At 39.0% G+C, this 11,991-nt stretch overlaps 1 protein-coding gene across 1 annotated transcript; it reads left to right on the top strand.

Annotated features, from left to right (window-relative positions):
• Positions 1–8,850: 8,850 nt before the first annotated feature.
• Positions 8,851–11,102, top strand: LOC139143150 (uncharacterized). Its single transcript, XM_070713290.1, has 2 exons — positions 8,851–9,739; positions 10,036–11,102. The coding sequence occupies exons 1-2, from the start codon at positions 8,851–8,853 to the stop codon at positions 11,100–11,102; spliced, it is 1,956 nt and encodes a 651-aa protein (XP_070569391.1).
• The last annotated feature ends 889 nt before the right edge of the window (positions 11,103–11,991 follow it).

Below are 11,991 nucleotides of genomic sequence, written 5' to 3' on the forward strand. Positions count from 1 at the left end.
CAAACTACATGAACTAACATGGCCGTAAAGCACATACTGAGCAGAGTTGAAACTTTACTGCTGGCATACATAAAGTGTTCGGATGAAAGAAAGTCAGAACCAGGACTTTTGTTAGCCTGGAGGTTGGCAATAGCATCACGAATATCACCAGGGAAGATAGTGAAATTATCTCCCAGAGTAGTTGTCGATAGCATCATATACAAATTTCTTATCCTTAGTATTGTTTACAGAGTTATAAATGTCACAATAATGGTTACGCCACATTTCAACAATGTCTTCATCACCTGAGCAGCCATTAATATTATTTGGTCTAGACATGTGATTTTTCTTACTATTGACAGAATTCCAAAATTTCTTACAATTACCAGAGGAGAGATTAGTCGCCATGGCATCAGCTTTCATCTGTTCCTCATTACGGCGGCACAGCCGCAAAGCATACTTGAAGCGCGCATGTGTACGTCGTTTAAGGTCATACAATGGACCACTCCTAGGCTTCCCAGAATCACGCCAAAGCTTAAAAGAATCACGCGCAATAGAATGAACCTCTTTCACATGGTCATTCCATCCTATAATATTACAATCCTTACTGTGAGTTTTTGACATAATATGAGTGCCAGCAGCGAAAAGACTGTTGATAATATTGTCATAGAAACTACAAATACTCTTTGCGTGCATAGGATTTTTGCAATGGATATCTTTACAGCACAATGCCTCTGTAGGAATTGTGATATCAGATAGGAGCCTATCAGTAATATTAAAGTAAATATCACGCTGCTTTTTGCTGATCCTAGCCCAATTCACCCGAGAATCTGCTTCGCTTTCATCACTATGACTATATATATATTATATATATATATATATATATATATATATATATATATATATATATATATATACATATATATAAACAAAATCATTATAAAATGTGTGCCAATTGTAGGACGCTGATAATACATTTTCAGTTATTGTTTCCTTAGTGTCTTAGTCATCTGGAAAGGTATGGTGGAGATAGATAGAGATCATCAATATACTGGTGCTTGGTAATAAAAAGAAGAAATCGTTTGACATCAAGATTTTTGACGAGTCTGCAAGAACGTTATTTTGGAGGGATACAAAACAAGTCTGCTAAAATGATATGTTATGACCCAATATCCTTCAGCCAAATTTGATTAAGGTTTGTTTATTTGAAAAAAAATATCATGTTGCAGTAACCTATGTTAAAAGTCTTGCTCATCACTTAATTTTAAAGGAACTTAGTTACACCACGACCTTCATCACGTAATCCTCATTCATCAGATAAATAAATATTCTGCACACACCCGGATGGACTCATTTCCTCAGCAGCCCCATCCATAGGAACACTCTTCTAGGGACATAAAAACCTTTCCAGTGTCAAAATATTAAAAAAAACCGCTAGAAACATACATTCTATGGCACACACTTTTCATTCTCATAATTACTCAAAGAACTACAAGCCATTCTTGAACTTTTGATCATAGTCACTACCTACCTACCTACCTACCTTCCCTCCCTCCTTCCTTCCTTCCTTCCTTCCTTCCTTCCTTCCTTCCTTCCTTCCTTCCTTCGCATGGAAGATGGTGATAAAAAAGAGACTCCAGCTATCTTAGCAAGGCTGCAATGAATCTTTGACTACCTAAAGAAATGCTTCAAATTTGCCTGTGCATATTTTCATCAGTTTTTTCTAGGTAGCTTGGACTGAATGTTTTCTTGTACAACCGAAAAAAAAAAATTAATGAGCCGAGGCGATGTCAAATGTAAATGACGTTTAGCACCAAATACGACTTTTCAATTTCTTCCTTCATCCGTGCGACCAAAGTTAATCATTCGGCTACCATGTACCACTTTACTTAATTACTTACAGGGCATATGAAATGGTTGTTACAAAATCTAGCTTGATCTCAGAATTCAATGAGAGATAATTTCCGGTGGCTATCGCTTAGCAACCGCACCTTGTATTCAAAACGAAAAAATCAAAAACGAAAATAAATATTTAATTCCGTTCGCTAAAGTGATGCGACAGACGACATTGCTTGGTCAAAGACAAGATGGCACAACTTGATCGATACTATCAATTACTGAATAGAAGAATAAGTTTTCGCTGTCGAAATTAATGGGAAACACTCAGAGGAGCAATGAAATATCTGGAGCTCATGGCAATACTTATAGTATCCATCCTTCTTTGTTTTGGAACCATAGTTAATTGTGGAAGCAGTCTTGATAATACAGGTATGTGAAAAAACACATCGTCACGTCCACACTTTACAGTGCTATCAAATGGCTTTCAAGGTCAACAAAACATGCAATTCAGGCTCTCGACTTGTTGACTTAGCAATGTCTGAAACCAGTTAACTATTAACAATTGGTACTCAAATGAAGAAATCAATAACGATTGTGATTGGTCCTGATATTTTCTATCTGTTAATAGCAGAAACTGTAAATCAACAAGAATTACCACGCCTTTGCACTTTCTTCTGGCCACGGTGACTATAAACTTGGAAACTAACGACATTTTGATAGATTCTCATATCTCTAGTTGTACTGCATTTTGGCTTGTCTCATCACATGGAAGATGTTTCGGATCATAATGCCATCATTCATTTTACAAACGAACTTCTTTTCAGCCTTTGCCGCCAACAAATAGGACAATCATTGACCTATTCGCCTTAAAATTCTTGCATTGTCACTGAAAACTGAACCTCGTGACTCCCAAGTGACTTGCGAGATAATTAAAATAAAACTACCATTGCGTATTTTTTAATTTATAAAATCATTCCTTGTTTTCAAACTGTCTGTTTCAGCTGACTTCACATGTTTTTAATTGGTGAAGATGATGTTTAACACTGACACATCAAGCATGCGATTTTTTAGATTTGTGTCATTTGGAAATCATCGTGTATATAATTTGAACATAGCAACTCGTTTTGAACTATACTTTGCCTTGGTTTTACCACGTAGACAAATGTATATGGCTTGTTGTCGTGTGTCGTGACTTTATTTTGAATTCCAGAAATTAGAGAAAACTTTTCGTGATTTCGTTACTGCAAGGGTCCGGATTGCCAAAAGAAAAACAAACTATAGTTTGTAGTTAATTTGGCTTTAACCTGTTTCAAACTTCGGTAATATATCGATCAAGATATGACAAGTAAGTTCAAGACTATTTATGCCACAATTGCTACATGTGGTGTATGGCAAAGTTCAATGAAAGGTATATTCCATCCTGACAGGAATAAAGGTAGCTCTTTAATTGATAATCATTAGCTCAGTGTTCACACACCTAAGCTACTGTCGAAGCGATGTTTGTTTGTGTGTCTCTATCTGTCTTTGGGCGGTATATCTCAAGAACGGCTTATTGGATCAAATAAAATCATTTACTTCGATTCAGTTTGCAAATGGCAAGACATTATGAGCTTTTGGAGGTTGTGGCTTGCATATTTTACGCTTGTTGGCATTATTAATGTTTGTAGAAGAAAGAATATACATTGACAACTGCTGGAAAAAATATCATGACAGGGTCTCCTCACGAATCGAACACCAAAGGAATTTGGCAATAGACTATATTCTTTTCAAGGAAATAATTATCGACGACGAAATACGTAAATCACAAAATTGTCATTAATTCATGTTAGTTTTTTTCCTTCATTTTAATAGCATACATAGCCTAGCGTACGGGTATTAATAAACATCAAGGTGTGCCACTTTACTTAATGAAAAGTTTTTCTTTACCCGAGAGACCTAAGGTAATCATTCGCTTATCACATTACCTTAATTACGTGCAGGGCACATCGAATGATCATTTACAAAACTAATCTTGGTCTTTACAGATTGCATATAATTTTCGGTGGCTGTCACTTAGCAACCGCTGCTTGTATACATATGAATTACAAACATAAATAAAGATTTTGTTCAGAGCATTACCTTGATTCTACAGAGAGTATAGTTTTGCTAAAAGCAAGATGATTCTATTGATATATCGGATCTCAGCGTGGACTGCATGGGGAACGGTATTGCCAATATCTTTGTAAGTACGAAATATGAAATCAATTTGCACCGCTTTCATTAATTCTCTGCATAAAACAGTCAACTGATTTCTGTGTTTAAACAACCGTAATCTGGTCGGTCGTTAGGGACCTTTGTTCATCCTTACCCTGCTGAGGGAATGAATGTCCTAAGTTAAATCAACGAATACTGTAGGCATGGCAGAGACTGGGGCCTTACACTTACATTTATAAAAGTACGTTCTATGATATTTTAAAGGGGCTTTTAATGTCAGACTTAATGATGGCTCTTTCCTTATTTTTTTCTTCTTGAAAAAAGTAAGCTTTCTTTGCATGGGCTGGCGATAATATCCCAAGAACACACAAGGCCTCGTGGACGTTTTCTCTTTATCCAAGCTGTACTGGGTTAAAGGGTGACCAATCAGATAATACAATATCATAGCGATAGTAAAAAATTGAAATTGGATTTAGGCGCTGTTATCCATCAAACAAGAAAATTATATTTTTTTGAAGAAAATGAATGAAATAGTTTAAACGCTCCTAATTACTAAGTATCAGTTGAATAAACAATGCATGACAATTGTAATAAGTGATGCTTGGTGCATGTTTATGTCCTCATTATATTACAATGCCCTGCCTGTCGCATTTTGATTGGTCGAGCTGAACCACGTGACTGACCACAAAAACAAAATAATGGTCTGTTTATATGCCCGTGAATATGAATAATAAGATTAACAACCCAAAGTATCGTGACCTTACAGCTCAAACGTAAATCATAATCAATCACAAAATAAAATCGAGCACTTGAGGGCCAAGTTGAGATACTTTTTTCTGAAAATATCTCCAGATTTGCCAATATTTTACAGCGCGCGTGACAGTGCGTCGCGTATTGCTCAGTTCTGGGGCCCAGTTGTCGTTCGCTCCGAAAATTTTCGCAAATTTTGACAGTTTTCTCCGGTTCGTTGATAATATAATGGAAATAACAGACTCCGCTCTGACCATTAACGTTTATTTATGGGCGCGGGCTCGAGGAAAGCCAAATTAACGGGCTCGGCAAGCCTCGCCCGTTAATTTTTGGCTTTCCTCTCGCCCTTGCCCATAAATAAACGTTAATGGTCAGCGCGTCGCCCGTTATTTCTTTAATATATGCAACACGATTGGAACAATTTGGGATAATTGGATGGTGAATTAATGTCAGTTTAATCTGCAAATGTAATCTCATCTACTTTTCTTTTTAAGTTATACACTTATTTTTATGAATAATTTGTAATATTGCAATATTCAGCTATAGAACACCTAACATTTTTGAAAAAAATCGAAAAATATAAAGTTCCAATTATCCCACATTAGGTCCAATCATGTTAGTTTTAAACTGTTGTCAGGACCTATTGTTTTGTACCCAGTTACAAAGCAATACCAAACAAATAAAAACAATGCCACATTTAACCGATTCTCCAAGACAGTGAGAGACGGAAAATCTTGTTCAGGTATATTGTACAATTTTAACTAGTTTGGGTAAACTGGCGTAAAAAGTTTAAGTCAGCGCAGAGGGGGGCTATTATCTAGATGTCAACGAGTAATTGCACTTCTAATCAGAATACTGGCTACAAAACTGTGTCTCAGATTTTTGAAAAAAGCCTTAGTTTTTTCAATGCTGAATCAAAGTTTATCAACCACTTAGTCTCACAATGCCGTCTAATTAAACAATGATAACTCGACTGTGAAGACCTAAATTAGAAAACTGAGACACGTTTTAAAACAACCTATCGACAAACGTTTGAAAATATGGCGGACTTTCTCGTTCACGCGTTCTCGAGTTAAACTCTTTTGAGCGTGCTGCAATGTAAGAAAATGCCGAACTGAGAAAAAGGCGAATTGGTAAAGTGGTTTGGTTTTTTTCCTTTTAAATGGCTATAAACAATTTACTCGACAGATAAAATACCAAAACAAGATAGTGCAATCAACTATTCAATCCAAACAGTATTTTCACTTATTAAAATCAGTGTCTACGGTTGAAATAAGGCTAAAAAGGGTGATTTTCGGGAGCGATGTTTCCTTTCAAAGCACAATGTACACAGTGGCCGATGACTAAATAAACTTGAGGAGTGCCTAGGAAGGGATTATGCATAATTGTTGACGGATTAGCTGTAAGATTTAGACAGAGTTTTAACTGTTCGACGTGACTGTCGGAATTGCTACGGCATTTCGATGCCCGGCGTCTACACAAGCATAATCAAATGCAATTTTATGTCAGCATTTGATCTTGAAACGGGTTCATAGGCGAGGAAGGATCTAATTGAGTGATCGCGATACTGAGCGATACAGCGAATGGAATATCGGTTGACAACACAACAAATTACCTGCATTTAAATCACGGCCCTTTGTAGAGGAACCGTGTTTATATGTAGATATAAATTGGCAATGTCGGTGACCATGGTGGAAAAACAGACCTCCATGCTGTGATTCAGTCAGCTTCTATTTTTTATCCGAACTTCACGCGCCTTGAAAACAGATTTCACACTATTCAACTCCGAGCGTTTCTAAGACAATAGTTTGCCTTCGCTCTGTACGACATTTCTGTGGTGAAGACCGTTTCTGCTGTTGTCATTTTGGCTGACATAGCCAAATTCCAGTCAGCGGCCACAAAATCAAGGCAGAGAATTCGAGAAAAATGAAGATTAAGACAAGAACGCCATATCATCTGAGCCGCTGTTCTCGTCGATGAGTATCCAAAAATGCGTGCCATCGGTATCGTTACTGATGCCCTCATCGACAAATCATCGAGCATCGGCGTTGAAGTTTGGTTGTAGTATGATCCTTTGTCTGACATTCCCAGACTGTCTTTTTACAACTGTTGAAACCGGTGTGGTTGTTTTGGACTTTAAAGGACCACTCATTACTTTCACGATGTCGTTTCTGTCTCTCTCTTGATTGCTGTACGTGTACGGGTACGTCGCGGTATTCAGGTATTCGATGTCGCTGTATGGCTTCTTGTGGAACGTGCCATTTATGTATCAAGGACGGCCAGATCTTTTACAAGAGATGTTGAACATTAACAAATGTATCCGGTGCCCCACGTGCTTTTAAAACGCGCAAAAATGTCTCCTGTAAAACATTCAGTATGTGGCAAAGCAACTACAAATACACAGCTCGCCGACACGACTCGCCTGACTCGGATCATGCTGCCAAATGTACCAGTGGATTCTTATCAAAACTGCTGTCTGCCCCGATGATCATTGAAATGAACAAACGTATTAAGCGAACGATCTCTGATAAGCGAACTTGACCGTGACTTTTTATCACTTTTATTGAATAATAACTACAGGTTCTACAGTTACTAATGCTGTACATTGTAACACTCGATATATGCTGGTATTTTTGTTCTTTACTAACCTAAATTGGATCGTCAAAAATTCACGTCTGGCCTCGTTGTGTCGCTAATACTTATAAGTTGCCATCTTTTGGGAGTGGCCAGTAGGTGTCAATGCATGTGACAATACTGTGACGCTGTCGCTTAGCTAAATCCCTTGTCAATATAGATTTAACGGTCTTCTCAAAACGTAAAAACGTGCATCTGTCTCTCTTGTAATTTTTTATCGCAAAATGTCAGCCAGAAAAGAAACTTTTAGACCAGGATAATTTTTACACTTGAAGATCAATAATACAGGAATACTTTCCAGGCGAAAAAAAATCCTGTTATGTTGGAAATACCTGATTTTTTAATCAGACGCACTCCAAATGTAAATAATTGTATTTGACTTAAAAACCTCTCCCCCGAATGAACATTATGAAGCTTGGAAATCAAGTTCCGAAATCATGACTTTCCCTACACGATACACTGCTGAGGTAAGTGAAGGAATTTAACACTAGGGTTAATAAAATAATGAATCGTGAATGGCTCTAGTACGAAATGTGCCTAACAGGAACTAATTGAATTTCGATCAGTTAAGGGTTTATTTCATTTTTTGATATATATTAGATAAATTGTAATCAGGAAATGTGAAAATAAGTAACAGGCTACATTTCTAACGTTGTTCAAACCCAAGTTATTCGGCACACCATCTAAATTGAAAAGTTTCGAAGGTAACAAATTGACAAATGGTGTATTATAGTATCGAATGCCTGCTTTCGTTTTGCCAAAGATTGCGTAATAATATCTACGAAGAAAGCGAAAATAAGATATCAATCGACCGATGCTCCCTTTCTTATCAGTACTTCTAGATGACGTAGACAACCTTGGATGTTGGAAGATACTGAAACTAGATCAATTCCAACTTTGGAAGGAGAAGATGATAACCTAGATGGGAATTATTTGAACCGTATTGATCCAATCAGAAAGTGCAAAGAAGCTGCAATGTCTAGATGTCACACTATCTTCGCTTTGCAACATGGAGGTGGTGATGATATTGTTATAGTCACGTGATTGTCACATGATCTATACACGTAATTTCCTGTAACATTTAGTTCCCACATGGCCGCTGTCTAATAAAGATCATATCTGTGGAACTCCGTCGTTGTCGACTGTCAATAACCCCTCCCCGGACATCACATAATGGCGACGAGGATATAGTTATCGAACATAACTATAAAAGACCGTACGCAAGTAACTTTTCTGAGATTTAGTGACTACAGCCGTGTTTGAACGTATGAAAATGCCAGAAACAGAGTCTACCCCGTGACCTTGTCCGGACTGCCAGGATTGGCGGGATTTGACTGTGAAGGTGAACCGGAGACCCTTCAACAAAGGTGGGAGCGTTGGCTTCAGGAATTTGAACTGTTTGTGGCAGCGTCTGGTGTTTCAAATAATGCTCAGAAGCGTGCCTTACTTTTGCACATGGCTGGAACTGGCATCAGAGACATTATTCGCACTAAATCTGCAGATGAAACCGGTGACGTCACAGACTGCGCAAAGTTGATAGAGTGTCTGAATAAACACTTTCAACTACAGAAAAACGTTCCGATGGCGAGACAGAAGTTTTACAGCGTAACTCCCATGTCCGGGGAGACGGTCGACAACTACGTAATACGTCTCAAGACTCTACTGAAAGACTGTGATTTTCCCGAGACGGAAAAAGATAACCAGATAAGAGACCGTGTCTTACTCTACATCAGTGACAAAGTGCTGAAAAGCAAGTTGTATCGTGAAAACGACTTGAACACTACTAAACTGCTACAAATCATACGGTCCTATCATGATAAGGATGCACTGGTTCTGGTGTCCAATACTCACACTGCAAATGCCGTCAACGATGGTAGTAAACGTACACGCACTAAAGGCAAAATGGCGGACTTAACCTGTTTCCGTTGTGGAAAGAGAGGTCACGTGCAACGTGAATGTCGAGCCAGTACTGGTAGTAGTACTCGCAAAGCTGAGCAAAAGTTTGACCGGTGTTTCCGATGTCGAAAGCCGGGACACAGGGCTGCAGACTGTCGTGCTATGTGGGAAGACTGTCCGTCCAAAGACAGTGATCATAGCAACAGTCGAGGCCGTGGTGCTAGCCGCAGTACACGTGGGCGCGGACGTAGCCGTGGTGGTGGACGTGGTAGACACAAAGTAGCTCAGACGACTGATGCAAACGATGATAGCCATACAGACGTCGATGAGAAAGCGTACTATGCTCTCCGTGCTTCAAGTGAAAAGGACCTTACCGATGAAGGTATTCAAATCGAGAATCAACACGTGCCAGTTATCATCGACAGTGGTGCTACGTGCAATCTCATAGGTGAAAAACAATTTCGCAAACTTGCTGAAAAGTGTGGTGTGAAAGTTCGAAATTGCAATAACAAAGTGTTTACTTATGGTTCTAGTAAATCGTTAGAAATAGTGGGCAAATGTGCTTTACATGTCGAAGCACCCACTAAAAAGAAGTGTATTGCTGATTTCATAGTGATTAAGGCTGATCAGCCGATTTTACTAAGTCGTAGTACTTCTGTGAATTTAGACATGCTGAGAGTTGGAAATATAAATCTTTGCACAATGAAACAGTTTCTGCTGATAATCCTCCGCCAATTCTTGCAGAATTGAGGAGGAAATATCCTGAGGTATTCACTGGGTTGGGTAAGTTAAAAGGCTACCAGCTCCATTTGCATATTGATGAAAATGTCAAACCCATAGTCCAGTACCGGCGAATTCCTTTCAACCGCCGTGCTAAAGTTGTTGAAAAACTCAAAGAACTTGAAAAACTGGGTGTGATAGAAAAGGTTTCAGGTCCGACCTCTTGGGTCAACCCTCTTGTAACGGTTCAAAAGCCTCATGGAGATGTTAGACTATGTCTTGACATGAGAAAGGCAAATCAAGCCATTGTAAGGGAAAGACACCCTGTTCCTACCATGGATGAAACGCTTGAAGAAATTTCAGGGGCCAAAGTTTTCTGTAAGCTTGATATGAATATGGCCTTTCATCAAATTGAACTCGATGAAAGTAGCAGGGATATTACAACTTTCTCAGGGCCCAACTCCTTGTATCGTTACAGGCGTTTGATTTTTGGTGTAAACATGGCGACTGAAAAATTTCAAAATTTAATCAGTCAGGTCTTGAAGGGTTGTGAAGGTGCCCATAACATACATGATGATATTAGGGTAGTAGCTGAGAATTATGAGCAGCTGTATGCCAGAGTTGAGAAAGTGGTCAAGCGATTTAGTGAGCATGGTTTAACCTTGAACTTTACAAAGTGTAACATAGGAGATAGTATGATATTCATGGGTCACTTAATGACAGCCCAGGGTATGAAACTCACTGATGAGAAAGTCAAAGCTATAGTAAAAGCTCGAACGCCAACTGACAAATCAGAATTGAGAAGTTTCTTAGGGCTAGCCCAATTTTGCTCCAGATATGTTGATAAGTTTGCTACAGTGACTAGCCCACTGTGGGATTTGACTCGCAAGGATGTGAAATGGGAATGGCTTCCCAAGCATGAGCAGGTATTCAACCTCATCAAACATAAGTTGACCACAAGTCCATTCATGGCTTATTTCAAGCAGGGGGCTAAAACACGGGTCACTCTCATGATGCGTCACCCGTTGGTGTTGGAGCAATCCTCGAACAAATGCAAAGTAATGGTTCATACCAACCAGTATACTATGTAAGCAGAAAGCTTACACACGTTGAGTCTAGGTACTCTCAGTTCGAGCGGGAGGCACTTGGGGTTAAATGGGCATGTGAGAAACTTCAGCAATTTCTGTTAGGTAGTCATTTTGAGATCAGAACTGATCATAAGCCTTTATTGAAAGTGTTCAGCCCTAACTCCAGGCCCCCCTCAGCTAGAATTGAGAGATGGTTGTTGTATATGCAGCAGTTTGATTATCATATCACCCACATCAAGGGCAAGAATAATTATGCAGATATGTTGAGTAGATTGCCTGTGGATGAACCATCTGATAAGTGTTGTCGAGAAACTGAAGATTTTGCATGTAGTGTTATTTTAGAGGCCATGCCACCTGCTATCACTCCACGTGATATTGAGAGAGAATCTGCAAAAGACCAGAGCTTACAACTGGTTGAAAAGTGTATTACCTCTGCAAATTGGTCAAAACTGAAGTCTTCACCCTTTTGGCATGTGAAAGACGAGTTATGGCTGTATGGCAGGCTGATCATGCGTGGTAACAGATTAGTCGTACCACAGGGTTTGCAAAGAAAAATACTGAAAATTGCTCACCAGGGTCATCAGGGAATTGTGAGAACTAAGGCTCGCCTACGTGACAGAGTTTGGTGGCCTGGGATGGACAGGGACGTAGAAAAGCTGATACGGTCCTGTCATCCATGTCAATTGGTTAGTGCTAGGCCAAACCCAGAGCCAATATCATCCACACAATTACCTGAAGGACCATGGTTCGATTTAGCTGTTGATCTTTTGGAAGTGTGTGATGGTGAAAAATTGCTTGTGGTAACTGATTTATATTCTAGATGGCCAGAAGTAGTTTTGTTAAAGAAAACAGATGCTGGTCATGTCATAAAAGCCATGGAAGCCATGTTTTT

This window comes from Ptychodera flava, chromosome 1, assembly GCF_041260155.1.
Source record: "Ptychodera flava strain L36383 chromosome 1, AS_Pfla_20210202, whole genome shotgun sequence".
Lineage (NCBI taxonomy): Eukaryota > Metazoa > Hemichordata > Enteropneusta > Ptychoderidae > Ptychodera > Ptychodera flava.

Coding starts and splice junctions, on each gene's coding strand:
- LOC139143150 (XM_070713290.1), top strand. CDS start 8,851: ATGGCTGGAACTGGCATCAGAGACATTATTCGCACTAAATCTGCAGAT. Junction 9,740..10,035: donor TGCTACGTGCAATCTCATAG/GTGAAAAACAAT, acceptor CAATTCTTGCAG/AATTGAGGAGGAAATATCCT.